This window comes from Carlito syrichta, unplaced genomic scaffold, assembly GCF_000164805.1.
Source record: "Carlito syrichta isolate Samal-C Ts95f unplaced genomic scaffold, Tarsius_syrichta-2.0.1 Scaffold87115, whole genome shotgun sequence".
Taxonomy (NCBI): domain Eukaryota; kingdom Metazoa; phylum Chordata; class Mammalia; order Primates; family Tarsiidae; genus Carlito; species Carlito syrichta.
Genome location: NW_007031211.1, coordinates 55,096 through 72,877, shown reverse-complemented (window position 1 = coordinate 72,877; position 17,782 = coordinate 55,096). Strand labels below are relative to the sequence as shown.

The following is a 17,782-nucleotide window of genomic DNA, read 5'->3' as shown; positions in this document are numbered from 1 at the left end:
CCCGCGGGTTCGAGACCTGCCTGGGCAACGAGACCTCATCTCTACAATAAATCAAAAAATCAGCTGGGCGTGGTAGCGCATGCCTGTAATTCCAGCTACTCGGAAGGCTGAGGCGGAAGGATCACAGGAGCCCAGCAGGTCGAGGCTGCGGTGGCCGGGAGCGGCCACTGCACTCCAGTCTGGGTGATATAGTGAGACTCCAACTCAAAAATAAAAAAAGTAAAAAATAAAGAAAAAGAAAGCTTGTGTTTACCCTCTGTAAATAGCTTTCTTCTAGACATGGTACAAGCTATTTCTAGGATCGCTACTGTGTTCTTAATACTTTTTATGGATCTCTCACCCGGGAGCCAGTCTTTAGACTTTAACAGAATGAGTTACTAGATGATCTTGTTCATACTAGATCTTTCCTTGAGAAAATTACAGGTATATGTAATGCAAATAGCTTCTCTTTTCTGTTAGTGGGGATGCTTGTGCAGAATCGTGGCATAAAGGGCAATGTGTGTTTCAGTGCACATCGTGTCCTGGGTATCTGATGTAGGAAGTGATAGTCCTTAGTCCTGAGAATACAGTGGGAAAGTTACCTTCCTATTACTCACATCGTGTTCCCTAACTTGCTCCATTGCTAGTTTAGGACCTTGAAAAACATTGACTCTCCAAGGGAACAACCAAGAATTCTGGAAAGGAAATGAAACCCTCTTGTTGGCTTGTCATTTCTGAGCTTGAAAAAGAAAGTGCTCTGTCTAAGAAAAATGTTTATCTGTTGTTTTGCTGTCCCTCTGTCTTAGAGAAAAGAGGAAATGGGTTGCATTTAGAAGATCAAGTTTAGAAGCCCTACCAACTAGCTAGCAAAGAATATTTACAAATCCTTCTGGTATACTTGGAAATGGGGGATACTATTTCCTTTAAGAGATTCAGTAATTCATGTTTTATCTAAATTGCTTTTAGAGGGTCCTTCCAGGTCCCTTGGGATATTTGGTTGTGAGAGACTGAGGGTGTGGGAAGTGGAAGGAAGCCACGTGGTACCCTTTTCTGTTGAGTCTACTTCCTTCCTTCACAGTTTTTGAATGCCATGCTACAGTCTGCCCTATCTTTGTACTGGTCCCTTAAATTGGCAGTTCTAGCATATGAACTCACAAAGAGAAAACCGTCATTGTTTATGCAGCTTTGTGAGATACAGGTTGAATATTCCTTGTCTGAAATGCTTGAGACTAGAAGTGATTCAGATTTTGGAATATTTGCACAAAAACAATGAGCTATCTTGGGAATGAGTCCCAATCTAAACACAAAGCTCATTTATGTTTCATATATACCTTGTTGCACATAGCCTGAGGGTATTTTCATTTTTCTCTTGGGAACACTTGATAAACTGGGTTGTGTGCCTGCATTTTTATTGCAACCCATCCCACGTGATTAAGTGTGGAATGTTCCACGTGGGACATTATGTCTGTACTCCAAAGGTTTCAGATTTTGGAACACTTCAGATTTTAGGAATTCAGAATAAGGATGCTCAGTCTATATCAATAATTGAAACACTGCTGTGGAACATCTTTCAAGGGTATTTTTGTCTTTCCTACACTTTAGATAAATTTCCTCAACCAGAAAGTTGTAAGTTTGTTATGTAGTGAGTTATCTACTGGTAAATATTATTAATTTTAAGCTACTACTTAAAGCTTAGTATATGCACCAGAAATGAGCTAACTATACTTCCAGTTAATGGAAATTTGCCCACTTCTTTTCAGCAAAATGAGGACTGGTAAGGAAAAACAGCTTACATTAGCATGCATTTGACATCAGGGAACACATAAAAATAAGATTTTTGAGGTACCAGCTCATTAGGATCGACCAGTCTTTGCCTACAGGAATTTATAATCTAAAGTTCAACATTTCCTGTTGAATGGTCAAAGTTCACTTTTCATTTGTATTGACTGGTCATCTTTTTTGGTTTTCAGTGGTGTACCTTTTGAAAACATGAATGAAGTTTACTATAACAATCTTTAAAAGGCTAAAATGTTCAGGACTTAGAGATTTAAAAAAATGAAAATAAAAAGTAATGAAAGAGCAATGATATTTGTTATGAAAGCAAATTAACATAAAAGGATGAGGAAAAAAAATCTGTCTCTGCATTATAACCCTATCATTACTCTTGCAAATATCATTAAAATAAAGTATTTCATTGAGAACCACCACTAATTTCTCACATTTTTCTTTCAAAGTGGATATAAATTGCTAAGAATCAATTACATCCTTTTAGATGGGGTTTTAGGAAGATAGTGATATGTAGATAAATGGAGCCTATTAGTGCAAACAAACAAAAGGGTACATAGGGAATTTTTAATTTGGATCTACTTCCTCAAACTTGTTTCTATTTGTTTAGGTCCCAGCAAGGACTGAATTAATACATTAACTTCAGCTTTAAGGCACTTTGTACACAAGATATTTGCTTTCATAACAAATATCATTGCTGTTTCATTACTTTTTATTTTCATTTTTTTAAAATCTCTTAAGTCCTGAACGTTTTAGCCTTTTAAAGATTGTTATAGTAAACTTCATTCATTGATGAATGAATGAATTGATGTGAGCCTTCGATCAAAGACAGTAGTCAGTGAAAAATTCAAATTCAAAACTTGGATTATTTATTTATTTATTTTTGAGTTGGAGTCTCACTCTGTCGCCCAGACTGGAGTGCAGTGGCCACTACTGGCCACCGCAGCCTCAACCTGCTGGGCTCTGGCCATCCTTCTGCCTCAGCCTCCAAGTAGCTGTAACTACAGGCGCACGCTACCATGCCCGGCTAATTTTTTGATTTATTGTAGAGGTGAGGTCTCGCCAAGTTGCCCAGGTGGGTCTCGAACCCACAGGCTCAGGTATTCCACTCACTTCAGCCTCCCAAAGCGCGGGATTACAGGCTGAGCCACCGAATCCGGCTAAAACTTGGATATTTTAAACATGTTCATGACATGTGAGCTTCTACAGTGAAGCAAAATTCCATGCTTAATTTGTACTTTTGAGAATAGATATTTAAAAATAAGGTTTAATGAATTTGTTAGTTTTTAATTGTGGATTGTATCTGGTGTTACTTGAGAAAAGTGGCTCAGACTTGTAACTTATGATAACTCCAGCACCTTTTAATTCTGATTCTCTGTGGTATCAAGGCTTTTTTTGTGTGTTAGAGAATTACAACACAATAGCCTGGTTTTTTGTTTGTTTGTTTGTTTTTTAACTCTAAGTAATAATTGTTTGTTATTGAAAGGAAAGTCTCTTTTCTTTTTATTTTTTAAAAAACCATTACATATGCAATCAGCAAAAATCTTTTAGAGTTCAGTGAAATCTCGTTCACTTCTTGTGTTTGTAATTAGAGAAATCTGTAAAGTAACATTTGTTTTCTGAAATTATGCTCTCCCAAGCAAGAAGACATTATGAGTAGTCGTGCTCTTATCGTGATGGCCTTTCATTACTTAGAATCATAGTATTAGAAATGATTTTAGCGATCACATAATCCAACTTTTCCTTTTTGTTTTTAGATATGGCTTTATAATACATACATTAAAATCTTCGAATTTTCTAGAGTTGAATCTGTTTGGAACTGTTAAGAATCAGAGTCCCTATAGAAGAAACAAAGTTTATAATATTTTTTAATTGAGCTATTCTTCAAACCCATTTATGCTAATTTGATGAACTTAGCACTTTTTAATAGTGTGGAGTGACTTTGTTCCTTTCTAACCTTAAAAAAGAATCATGTAAATTTATTTCTTTAAAAAAATATATGTTAAGCTGTTTCAGAAAAGTACCAAGGTGAGTCTCCAAAGAAGACACCAATGAACTGCCTTATTATGTGAGCCTGGGTGATTCCCCCTTGGCCGCCCCCCCCCATTGATGTGATCCTAATTTCAAAGGCATATAGTTACAAATGTTCATAAAGGCACTTTTTATGATACTCAATCTACTTACTGGCATGGATAAATAAGTGGTATAGTCACACCTTGGGATACTGTACTTAAGTGAGAACTTTTAATGTTGAGAGCAAATTAAAATGACCTCAGCAAAAATGCTGAGTGAAAGATGCCAGATGGGAAAAGCATATGCTGTGTGATTCCATTTATATAAAGTTCCAAAGTGGATAATACCAATCCAAGCTGTTAGAAGACAGGATTTTGATTTTCCAGGAAAGGAGAAGTGCCTAGAGGGGCCCGAGGGGTTCCTGGGGTTTTTTTTATTTCTTGATTTGGGTCTTATTACAAGAAGGTATTTATTTTATAGAAAATTTTCATGGAATTTGTGTACTTTTCTGTATGTGTGCCATACTTCAATAAAAAAGTATCCATTAGAAAAGTCATGAGCCTCTGCTGAATGGAAAATAACTCCTCTGCTTTATGTTTATTTAGTTGGGGACGAGGGTCAAAAAGCCAGAAAAAACAAACAAGAGGCATTTCCAACACTGGAGACTGTGTTCACAAAACTCCAGCTTCTGTCTTATTTTGATCAGCATCAAGTGACATCTCAGGTAGCCATTTAAAGCTGTTTTATTATGCATTTGTAATATTCCTGTTTTCTTAAAAATTTATTTTATGAGATGTATGATCTCAGCCTTAATTAGTTTTATATTTGTATATGTTATAAGCATACTTGAAACCATCTCAAGCTATTGAGTAGTTCATTTTTAAATGGCAAGTTACCCTCCTCAGAATAAATAATTTTTATCATGTAAATTTCTTACCTTATGATGACAATAACAATACATAAAACAATCCATACTTAGATTATTATATTTTGGTTTTCCATTGCTATTGATAAGGAAGAAATCTGTTGATGCCTGAAATACGATACTGTAAAACTGAGAAGAAATCAAAATATTTATCTTTACAAATCCATTGATATTCAAGTGGATGCATCTAAAAATTAATACCTGTAGTTATTCTACCATTATGATGGTTAAGATATAGCTTTTATTTTATTTATTGTTGTCTCTTTTAACTTATTGTTTTTTTCTTGTATTTCTTGAAACTATCGTTGTAAAGAAGTTGTTTCATTTGTACATAGTTATGGCTTCTGTAGAATTATTTCTTTTGCAAAGTAGAATCAGATTCAGAAACAAATTCAAATGTCTTACTTAAAAAAATTAGAATGATTTATCAAAGTAAAAGATTATTTGGAATATTGGCCTTACAATTATTTTCACTTTTCTTTGTACAGATCTCTAACAATGTGCTGGAACAAATCACAAGCTTTGCATCAGGAACATCCTATCATCTCCCTCTGGCTCACCATATCCAGCTCATCTTTGATCTCATGGAGCCAGCACTGAACATCAATGGACTAATTGACTTTGCAATACAGGTGTCAGAGAAACCATATTTCTCTTATTTTTAGAAAAGCAAACACACGAGACATCATTTAATTTAAAATGAGCCAATTGCATGAACACTATTAAACACGCAGTAGATTTTTGAATAATTGAGATTCTGAATTAATAATTTTGAACTAGCATTTTAATTCTGACTGTGTTCATTGTTTTTAATTAAATAATTTTAATTGGTGCTAAAATATATATACGATTTAAAGATGTAAGAGTTTTGCCGGGCGTGGTTGCTCATGCTTGTAATTCCAGCACTTTGGGAGGTGGAGGGAAGAGGATTGCCTAATCTCAGGGCTTCTGAGCAACATGGTGAGACCTCATCTCTACAGTTAATCAAAAAATCAGCTAGGCATGGTGATACATGCCTGTGGTTCCAGCTACTTGAAAGGCTGAGGTGGAAGGATCACCTGAGCCCAGCAGGTTGAGGCTGCGGTGGCCGTGAGTGTGCCACTGCACTTCAGCCTGGGTGACCGAGTGAGACTCCAACTAAAAAATAAATAAATAAAATAATAAACAAGAGTTTTGAGGGTTTTTTTTTGTTTTGCTTTTTGTTGGACTTTGTTATTTTGCTTAAGGAAAGGTGAAAGTTTATTTGTCCTCTATAACAGAATATATTTTAGGGTAAAAGCCCCAAACAAAAAAACCTACCCCTTATAATTTGATTTGTTCGATTATATTATTTCTTTACACATTCAAGCTCATTGATAGTCTTCTGTTATTGGAAAATAGAAATAAGACTTGGTTTCCAGTGCTTATTTTATAGGAGGTTGACTTTCTTAATAAAAGTAATGCCAAGTAACTTCCATTTTATTAAAAAGAGGAAAAAAGTGAGGGGTGGGGTTGTTCTCTAAAATTATCCAGTCCAGAACTGCACTGCCATAAGGTTTCAGTAACTTATTTTACTACTGGGTACTTCCTGATTCTTTGCATCCTGGTGTCTAGACGGAAGTATAGCTCTATAAATTTGTAAAGGATTAAATATAAATAACAGTTTAATTCAGAGACTGTAGTTATATTAAAATGACACAGTATATTGATGGTTTGTAAAAATATGTGTTTTTTCTATTTGTTTTGGCACCTATGTTTTTATTCGATGTTTCTCCTCTTGTAGTTACTAAATGAACTGAGTGTTGTGGAAGCTGAACTGCTCCTAAAATCCTCCAGCCTGGCAGGAAGTTACACAACGGGACTGTGTGTCTGCATCGTGGCTGTTCTCAGGCGATATCACAGTTGTTTGATCCTCAATCCTGATCAGACAGCCCAGGTGTTTGAAGGGTTGGTATCTAGAACATCACTGTTGTTTTTCCAATCCTGGAATGTATAACTTGTGATGGAACATGATCATGGTTTTAAGAGAAATATACTACTGATGTCTGTTTCAATAAAGACATAGTTAAGTGTTTTCTGGCACAAATATTCTTTATCAAAAAAGGAGATATAAGCATGCAAAGTATGTTCTGTTTAGTCTAAAGTATGATTTCTTCATCCCTTCCTCCTTTCTTTCCTTTTCTCCCACTGGTTTCTAAGAGTAGAAGGCCACCCATTTATAGTGTTCTTTTGTTAATGCTACCCAGCGTCATGGGGTATCATAAATAGTGAATACTTGTAGCTCCTTTATTCATGTAATTTCAGCTTATATTTGGGGAATCCAACACGAAACAAGCTTAGTACACAATGTCATCTTAGAAATTTGGTTCTTCAATTTTATTTCTTTCGTTGATTGAAGATGTCTTTTGATAAGCATTAACCTAGAACAAATGTCTTTCTTCATTCTTGGTCTTGTTTTCATTTGTGTTTCGTAGGCTAGGGTTTACTCCACGACCACTAGTGAAGTTGGGCTAAGAAATATCCAATAGTATCCCCATTACAGACTGTGTTTAAGGGCTTCAAAGAAGTATCTTGGGCTCTCAAAACCTATATACGATACCTTTTGTTCACTCTCTACTCTTTTCCTTTTTTATAAAAAAGACAATCTATTCTTTTTTTCTTCAACTTTTTCTTCCTGAGCCCAAAAGAATTATAGGATTCTTTGGTTTTATAGTACCATTTTTTTGTAATCTAGCACATGTAATCAACTTAGACTCCGGCATCAATTTAACAGCAGTTCTTGTGGGGGAAAGGAATGCTACATTTCATTTGCATTAATTGTACATTAGGAAGTCAAATCTGAAACATCTTAGAAACTTTTGAAATGTAATTAAAAATATATATATATCTTAGATTTAAGGAAATATAGAATTATTGAATAGCCCACAACTACCTTGTAAAGTTTGAATTCTTAGTATTATTTTACAGGTTAAGAAACAGACTCAGGCCTTTTAAATGAAGTCTTTGATGAGGTGATGTTCCCACAGCTAATAGATCTCACAAATTTTAATAAAAGTCTTTCTCACTGGAAGCTCATTCATGCTGTTTAATCTGTGCCCTACTTTTCTTTTTTTTTTTTGAGTTGGAGTCTCACTCCATTGCCCAAGCTGGAATGCAGTGGCAGACTCACGGCCACCCCAGTGTCGACCTGCTAGGCTCCAGGGATCCTTCCGCCTCAGCCTTCCAAGTAACCGGAACTACAGGCGCATGCTACCACGCCTAGCTAATTTTTTATTTATTGTAGAGACAAGGTCTTGCCAAGTTACTCAGGCTGGTCTCATACCAGTGGACTCAGGCAATCCACTCACCTCGGCCTCCCAAAGTGTTGGGATTACAGGCTGAGCCACTGAGACCGGCATTTTTTTTTTTTTTAATAGTGTATGGAACTCATTAGTTGGTCATGAAATGAATTTAATGAGTTGTGTCAATTTTTTTTTTTAATTTTATATAGTTGTTTTGAAACTGATTTTAGTATCATTTTATTGTTTTCAAATTCTATCTTAAGCCAGGCGTGGTGGTTCACGCCTGTAATCCCAGCATTTTGGGAGGTGGAGGTCAGGATTGCCTGAGCCCAGGAGTTTGAGACCAGCCTGGGCAACTCAGCAAGACTTCGTCTCTACAATAAATCAAAAAATTAGCCAGGTGTGGTGGTTCATGCCTATAGTTCCAGATACTTGGAAAGATGAGGCAGAAGAATCACCTGAGCCTAGCAGGTCAAGGCTGTGGTAGCTGTGGGCATGCCACTTCTAGATTGGGTGACAGAGTGAGACTCCAACTCGAAAAACAAATTCTATTATAAAGTTTTCATGACCGGACTTAGTGGCTCAGCCTATAATCCCGCATTTTGGGAGGCCGAGGTGAGTGGATTGCCTGAGCCCGCGGGTTCGAGACCTGCCTGGGCAACTTGGCAAGACCTCATCTTTACAATAAATAAAAAAATTAGCCAGGCATGGTAGCGCGTGCCTGTAATTCCGGCTACTTGGAAGGCTGAGGCGGAAGGATCTCCAGAGCCCAGCAGGTCGAGGCTGCGGTGGCTGGGAGCAGCCACTGCACTCCAGTCTGGGTGACAGAGTAAGACTAACTCAGGAAAAAAAAAAAAGGTTTTCATAAAATCATATTTAACATTAACGTTTATATTTTTATTTTGTCTTATGTAGTAAGATATAAGTATTTTCCCCCAAACTATTATTTTGCTGTTTTTATACTTATGTGAATGAATGAGTATACTGGATCACAATATAAAATGCTTTTCTTGTCTCTAGCAAGTCAAAGAAGTTGAGAAAACACTGCGATATAATGGATACCTAACAAACTCTCAGCAAATGTTTGTTTGCTTTAGTCACAAAGTAATTATTTGCTTTACAGATTGTGTCAGGAGTTTTTTGCTTGCTTATATTGCTAATAGATTGAATCATTACTTTTCTTCTTAATTGTATGACACTTTTCCTCTCATTGGCAGCTTTTATCTGCTGCTAGGTGACCCCATACATTAATATTAATTCACAGGGATTGGGATGTGACATTGACATTTTTTCAAGTAGTCTCGCGGGCTCCACCTGAGGCCAGGACATCCTATGTACCTGCCTGCTTTGTCCTTTCCACTGAATACTGGAAAGAGGTCTGGGCTGGAAGTCCATAGACATAAGCTCTCCTCTGGTTCTACTATATACTGGCTCTTTGCCTTTGAGCAAGTCACTTCACCTTCCTTTATCTCAGAGCCTTCTTTTTACAATGAGGATTGTGAATCAGATGATTTCTAAAGCTCTTCTCAGGTTTAATATATCGAGTCATCTATGACACATTAGTGTAACGTGATATCTGAACCCTGTAACAAAATACAAGATGGTGGTAGAATCCCACTCAAAGACAAGTGGATGGATCACTAATGTTTACTTCTGGGTTATATGGACTTTTCTGTTGGTTGAACTGAACAAAGAGGCTGCATTTCTGATTTGAGTGAAATGGTGCAGAATTGGTACTTCTGAGGCAGAGCTATAGAGAATGCCACTAAAATAAGGGATTTTACCTTCTTGTATAAGAAAAAGTAAAATAAATTTGTTTCTAGTTTGGATAATCAGTGTGAATCCAAGTACATTGCTTGTGCTTGGAAATGGATTCCCCAGATTTACTGCTTTGAAGAATTACTCCTTTTACAAAGGGGATCTTTGAAAACTGACAGAATTTGTCTATCTTGTTACTGAGGAGAGGTTCTCTACTCCGCCTTTGCTTTTGTGTCTCTCAGCAATTGAATTAGTGGAGTCCTCCATGTTTACCTTCAGTAGGGAGGAAGTTCATTCATTGCTTTTGTTTCTTATCATCAGTGACATTTCTGAAGTTTTGTTTTTATCTAGTATTTCAATGTCACAATAGAACACCCATTGTATTCAGTTATTCACTTTTGCTATGATGATTAGCTTCAACAATCTATCTTTTTTCTTACTCTATTAATACCTGGACATATTCTCACTCTAAATGATGACATGTATATTAGCAAACTATGTATCTAATTTCTTCATGTTATTTTTTCCTCCTCAGGTTGTGTGGTGTGGTAAAGCATGTCGTAAACCCCTCAGAATGTTCTTCCCCTGAAAGATGCATCTTAGCCTACCTCTATGATCTCTACGTGTCATGTAGCCACCTCAGAAGTAAATTTGGAGACCTCTTCAGGTGAGTAGAAGAAAATTAAAAGAATAGAAATGGGATTGAGCCTGTGTGTGTTAATGACCCCACCAATATTGGCATCCTTTTAAATAAAGCTAATTATAATTGTGTCTATTAGGCAGTAATTTTGATATGTCAAGATTTGTTTAATCTGAATATTCAAATACATGTTGAGAATAAAAGACCATTGTACAATATGAAGGGAGGCCAAGAAAATCCAGGAATTATCTTTTAGAAGGATGGCCCCTTGTAGTAGAGGCTTCTCCCACTAGGTAAATGTTCTGGGAACCCATCGGTTGCATGAGAGGCTGCATTTGGCTTCAGTGAATTTTTTGGGGTGAGATTCTTTCACTGTGTTTGTCCATATCATGATAGGTGATTTATGAGCCCACCTGACCACACTTACTGAGTATTCAGCAGTTTTTGACAAAAAACGGCATGGCGCCTGTTCCCCACCCTCCCTCTTATTCATCTGATCTTGTCCGTGCAACTTTTTTTCTTGTTTCCCCATGAGAAAAGTCCTCAAAGGGAAACATTTTGCTGATGGGAAGAGGTAGGGGGCGGGGGGAAGAAAACCTTCAGAAGCACGAAATGCATCAAAATTGATGAGTTCAGAAACTTTTTTGAGCAGTGGAAAAAGTGTTTTCTGGTATGCAGAAACATAACAGTTGATTATAAGAAGATACTGCAAATTCTGCAGTTAACCTGCTTGCTATCTTAGACTTTAGATCTGTCATTATCACATCATAAATTTTATTCCTGTTACAAATTGCTATTATTAGCTATGATTACAATTTTGAGATAAACTTGGGAATACTATTCTATTCTGTATTTTGTACTTGCTATTACCTCAGTCAGAACATTCTTTCAGAGCTGTTTGTGTGCTTGCTTCTTCACTTTATTGGTCTCTCTGACTTCCTTGACCATCCTATTTCCGGTTTCTTTTTTTTTTTTTTTTTAATTGGAGTCTCACTCTGTCACCCAGGCTGCAGTGCAGTGGCACACTCACAGCCACCACAGCCTTGACCTGCTGGGTTCAGGCAATCCTTCCGCTTCAGCCTTCCATGCAGCTGGAACTACAGGCGCACACCACCATGCCCAACTTATTTTTTTAAGTTATTATAGAGATGAAGTCTCACCATGCTGCCCAGGTTGGTCTCAAATCCATGGACTCAGGCAGGCCTCTCACTTTGGCCTCTCAAAGTGCTGGAATTATAAGCGTGAGCCACCGTGCCCGACCCTATTTCAAATTTCAATGGGATCTCTGACTCTGTCCTTTCTGTCTTAGCACTTCCTACTTTCATAGGTGGCACAGGTGCTGAAAATATGGATTTACTATTACCTTGAGGAATTTTGGATTATTATTATTTGTGGGTGAGGGGTGGAGTAGGAGAATGTAATAGCTGGCAGATCAAATTTGGAATCCAAAAGGAAGTAAGGAGATGATGACTGATTGTAATTCTCTTTGCTCTCTCATACCTCACATCCAGTTTGTTTATAAATCCTGTGAGCTCTGCTTTTCAAACATATCTATAATCTGATCACTTTTTACCATCTCTGTCACTACCACTGTGGCCTTCTCTTGCATGAATGATTGCAGAGTTCTTCTAACTGGTTTTTCTGCTTATGCTGTTGACTCTTGAGCATATTGTCAACACAGCCAGTAAAGTCATCCTTTTAAAACAAAAATGGGCTGGGCGCAGTGGCTCAAGCCTATAATCCCAGCACTTTGGGAGACCGAGGTAACGGGATTGCCTTAGCCCATGGGTTCAAGACCAGCCTGGGCAACTTAGCAAGACCTCATCTCTACAATAAATTAAAAAAAACAAAAAACCACCAAAAATGACAGGTTTTCACTGACTCTTCATCTACCCAGAATGAAATTCAAAGTCCTTACCTAGCCTTAAGGATTTCCAGGATCCCATCTCCTTTTCTACCTCTGTTTCTCTGTTTTATGCATTCTGGCCATATGGTCCTCTGTACTGGCCCTCAAACCCTGTAAGCACACTCCCACCTTGGGACTTTTCTACTTTCTCTTATCTTGCTTGTGATACTGTCCAGAGTCACTCACATGCTCACTCCCACACTCCATTCTGCCTTCCTGACCACCCCAGTTTTATATAGCAACCCCACCTCATCATTCTGAACCTACCCCTAATCATTATATTTACTTGTGGTCTGGCTCCTCCTTGGAATGGAAGCTTCATGAGAGCAGAAACCTTTTCTGTTTTCTTCATTGCTATATCGCAGTGCCTGCAAGAGTGTATGACTCTTAGTGGGCACTGGTTAAAAAAGAAAACCTGTTGAATGAAATATTTTCATACAACAATTCATATTTTTAATGGTATTGATTTTTAAAAAGTGAAAATATGGCACTAGGATACTGGTTAGGTTTCAAAATAATTCTTTGTGAAATATTTGAGTGGGTCTTGGGAAACATCTATCCACAGAAATTACATAATAATTTTTAAAATTCTTTATATTCTTCTATTACTTTGCACAGAGCTTTCAGTTTCAGTATACATTTTTTTGAGAGCTTTCTCATACATGATTTGGTTCTTGTAACAGTCTTTCCTGTTTAATAGTGAACTTCCTCAGGCAACCCCAATAACCTATTTGACCCCTAACTCTGCAGTGTGGTACAAGATGATTAAATGAGTTAATTCAAGTACCATGCACTGGGGACCTGGATATTGAGGAATTGATTGAATAGTTACTTAGGGCCTGCTTGGTGGCACACAGGGAATGGCACTGTCTAACGTTTCCTCTGTGAAAAAAGATGGAAGAGAAATACAGATTTCTTGGAATATTTTGAAGTCAGCGATTTGTTTATAGTTTGGGATTAAGAAAAACAGACAAACAAAAGCTAGATATGCAGAGAGATTTCTTATGAGATCAGGTGAAATCAGGTGCATTCAAGGTGCTATGGCCATAGGTGATTTTTATAATTTTATCTGAAACTGTACTAACAAAGTTGCATGAGAGGAATATTTGGGGGAAATATAATGCTAGTCACCTCTCCCACTGATGGAACTGCTGCTGTGTGCCAAGCACTGTGCTGGGTTATTTTCCTTGAGGTCTTTAAATTCTCATATTACCTCCAAGAAATAGAAGTGATTTTTCCTATTAACAAGATTGTTGCTAGTCATACATTAGCAAATGATGAAGCAGAGAGGTGAGCAATTAAGAGTGATCCAGATGATGGGTAACTTTTTATTAAAACATAGAACTTCATTGAAAGGGTTTAAGTAAATGAAACAGGAAGCTCAGAAATGAAGTGTGAGGAGACTTCACTATGAACCAAAGAGTTCAGAGAAATGACATGATCTATGTGGAGGGGTAAACCTCCTTGAGAAAAGTAGGGGTGAATCTTAGAAAACAAGAAGGAAAGCAGAAATCTTTAGGATTCTGAAGACAAATGTGGACAGACTGGTAGAATTAAAGAGGTACTGCTTTACAATTCTTCAAAGTCTGTTTCATCAAATACTCAAGGGCATTGGGAGGCAGAGGAAACCAGGACTATGGTGTTAGGGCGGGACCCAGAAAAGAGTAGAGTTTGTTTTTGTTTCAGTTTTAGTGAATAGTGCAGCAAATTAAGAACTATCACTTGGTGAGAGTGAATGAAAAGCTGGGTAGAAAGTGTGACAAGAGAAAGCCAGGAAAAAGGGAGATTTAAAAAAAATGAACTATTATATTTCATGGATGTAAGACACTGATTATAAAACACATTATTTTACATACACATATGATTAAAAACTGTCAGTCAAGTTTTGTCACCATGATAAATGATCACTGATTGTAATGCATGTCCCGATTTCAGAAATGTTAAGAGTATGCGGGAGAGCGTAATTTAGAACGGATGAAATGCAGCACTAAAAAATACTATATTCTTTAGATAATTGTTCAAAGTATATAAAACATGAAATATATTAAATTAACATATGCATAATCAGTTTCACATTCTTAAAGCTATTTATCATTTCTGTTTCGCTTCTCATTTAAAATGAAGAACGGGCTGGCACCTGTACTAATTTCTAGCAAATGTTTGGTATATACCGTAGAACGTATGGACTCCCAGTGTGGAAGGCATCTTGCTTCCATTTCTAGAATCACTGACCAGGAGTTGAGAGTAACAAAGCATGTTAAGTGGCTAATGGCGGAGCCTGGACTGTATAAAGGGAGGAGTTTTAAAGCACTGAGCACCATATGATGTCGATCATTTTGAAAATATCATAACTCTGAATTGCAAATGTGTATTCTTATGACGACTAACAAGTTTTTGCATAAGTTGTCTGCAAAGAGTGAGATGTAATGTAGAAGATAGTGATCACTGCCATCTGCCATTTAGTGATGACTCTGGTCTTCTCTGTTAGACCAGTAATTCCTGAGTATTATTTGGCATTCGATTTATTTGGGAGATCTTGTTAAACATACAGATTCTAAACACTTATAGGGAGGTCCAAGATTTTTTGTTTTTAAGAGACAGAGTCTCATTCTTACCTAGGCTAGAGGGCAGTGGCATGTTTGTGACTCACCGCAGCCTTGAACTCCTGGGTTCAGGCTATCCTCCCTCCTCAGCTTTCCATGTAGCTGAGACTATAGGCATATGTCACCATGCTCAGCTAATTATTTAAAAAAATTATTTTTTGTAGAGACAGGATCTCTCTCTCTCTGTTGCCCAGGCTGGTCTTGAATTCCCAGACTCAAGAGATCTTTCCTCCTCAGCCTCCCAAAGTACTGAGATTACAGACATGAGCTACTGTGCCCAGCCAGGAATCTACTTTTAACAAATACCCAGAAGTGATTCTGAAGGAGGGCATTTTTGTAACACTGAACTGAACAATCTCTGCTTTCATAAAGCCGTTGACAATGACAACGGTTTAGGATAGAGAACCTTTTCATTTTAGAGGGACTCATTCCTGGCTACTGCTTACGTGGGTATATAAGAAGACAGGGCTAAAATGCCATATGTCGCCTTAGCCACGTACATTTACTGCCAAAAACTTAATCTTACAAAACAGAGTTTCTGCTGCATAAAAGAGCTCTTGAGTAGATGACGTTAATGTTGCTTACGGGTTTGCTTCCACAGCAAGTAGGCACACTAAGTTTATCTGGAATCTGAGTTTTGAAATCAGATCTCAGCCTTGTCTACAGAGCAGGATTGGAGGGATATATTCTAAGTGCCTTTGTATTTCTTTTTTTTTTGAGTTGGAGTCTCACTCTGTCACCCAGACTGGAGTGCAGTGGCCGCTCCCAGCCACCGCAGTGTCGACCTGCTGGGTATTTCTGACATTCTGTATCTGATTCAGATCTAACTCGTGGAAACATGAATGACTTTCATATGGTAGACCAGGTTCTTAAAAATCTCCTAAAGCTGCTGAGAAACACAGCATGATACATTTTTAGGGAAGACATAATAGTTTCTTCACTCCCATAAAATTTGTCTATTGTCCACATCTCCCTGCTTGAATGTGAGCTCCCCAAGAGCAGGAAATATGAGAAGGGACCCCCATTTTGCCTCTTCCATATTGGCCAAATGTCTCCCTTTGAGGACTTTGTTTATAAAAAATTGTGTATTCTTACATATTTAAACTTCAGTCACCTTCAAAGTACTCTCGGATGCAACACACCTATCAAGATGCGTTTTTCCACTGCTCAGAACGGTTTTTGATCTCATCTATTTTGATGTCTTTTTGTGCTTTTGCCAGTTTTTGTTTCGCCTCTTCCATATTGGCAAAATGTTTCCCTTTGAGGACTTTTTCCATCCAGGGAAACATAAAAAGTCGTTCAGGCCAAGATGGAGTGAATAGGGAGGGTGGTGCACAGGGCTCGTACCATTTTCAGTAAAAAACTACTGAACACTCAGTGTGGTGTATAGGCAGGTATGCTTGTAAATCACCATCATGAAATGGGCAAATGTGTTGAAAGAATTTCCAAAAAGATTCTCTAAAGCTGAACGCAGCCTCTCACAACAGTGCTAACTGGTACACTGATGCTGATGGGTTCCTAGAACACTTACCTAGCAAGGAAGCCTGTACTACAAAGGGCCTGTCCTCCAAAATATAATTCCTTTTTTTGGCTCCTCCATTTTTTCACAGCGGCATCAGTGTCCGGAATAGCCTTGGCACATGACCTTCCCCTGCATACACTATACCTAGAGCAATTGTTTTATAGGCTGTGTAATTAGGACAAAAGTATAACATTTTCCTGTCATGTAACGAATCCATTCTTATTTTTAAGTAATAACACTTTTCTACCCACTGTTAAGAGATAATTTGTTGGAAATCTAGTAAATTTGATTTTTAGAGCATATGAAATGTAGAGAAGATTTAGAAAGCAATTAAGATTAGTTCCCAAATGTCTTGTTTTTGTATTGTTATTCTACCTGTTCACCAACTATTTATTGAGCAATTGCTATGTTCCGAGCACTTTGACCAGTGCCAATTAGTAAGAAGTTGAAATTAAGACCTTTTAATGTGAATCTTCTCTAGGAAGTTATTACAGTTGCTGCTGTTTAATATGTCAAATGAAATAATTATCTAGTTCTAGTTTTTTTTTTCTTTTTATAACTTTTTTTCTTGTAACCTCAGTAGTGCCTGTTCAAAAGTTAAACAAACCATATATAATAATGTAATGCCTGCAAATTCTAACTTGCGATGGGATCCGGACTTCATGATGGATTTTATTGAGAATCCCTCAGCCCGTAGCATCAACTACTCAATGCTGGGCAAGATCCTCAGTGACAATGCGGCCAATCGCTACAGCTTTGTCTGCAATACACTCATGAATGTATGTATGGGCCATCAGGATGCTGGCAGGTGAGTTGAGTTACCCTGGAATTCATGAAAAACCAAAGTTGTTGTCTTGGTGCTGCTTTGAGACTAAGGCTTTTTTGGGGTTTTTTTTGAGTTAGAGTCTCACTGTCTCTCAGACTGGAGTACAGTGACACACTCACAGCCACTGCAGCCTCAACCTGGTGGGCTCAGGCGCTCCTTCTGCCTCAGCCTTACAAGTGACTGAAACCACAGGTGTGCGCCACCATGACTGACCAGTTTTTTGATTTATTGTAGAGATGAGGTCTCGCCAAGTTGCCCAGGCTGGTCTTGAACCCCTGGACTCAGGCAATCCTCTCACCTCGGCCTCCCAAAGTGCTGGGATTACAGACATAAACCACTGTGCCCAGCTGGAGACTAAGGTCTTGAATAATTGTTTGTCCTTACATTTGGCTGTCATTTGCTTTTATTTTCATCTTATTCCTGAATTTACTTCTGCTCTGTCCTGTAATTTGATTAAACCTGAGAGATGGTGCTTTCTAATTGTTCTTGCCTGCGATGTTTTCACCGTTGTCTATGAATTATATGATTTGTTTTTAAAAACATATAATACAATGTAAATAATAAA

At 37.7% G+C, this 17,782-nt stretch overlaps 1 protein-coding gene across 1 annotated transcript in view; it reads left to right on the top strand.

Moving 5' to 3' along the window:
* MED12L (mediator complex subunit 12 like) overlaps positions 1–17,782 on the top strand; it is a gene marked incomplete at its 3' end in the record, with an annotated part of 335,349 nt that overhangs the window by 263,489 nt on the left and 54,078 nt on the right. Inside the window, exons 17-21 of the mRNA XM_008057491.2 lie at positions 4,383–4,501; positions 5,191–5,334; positions 6,465–6,628; positions 10,256–10,387; positions 16,972–17,199. Of these exons, the coding sequence (XP_008055682.1) occupies positions 4,383–4,501; positions 5,191–5,334; positions 6,465–6,628; positions 10,256–10,387; positions 16,972–17,199 (787 nt within the window). The remainder of the gene's footprint in view (positions 1–4,382; positions 4,502–5,190; positions 5,335–6,464; positions 6,629–10,255; positions 10,388–16,971; positions 17,200–17,782) is intronic.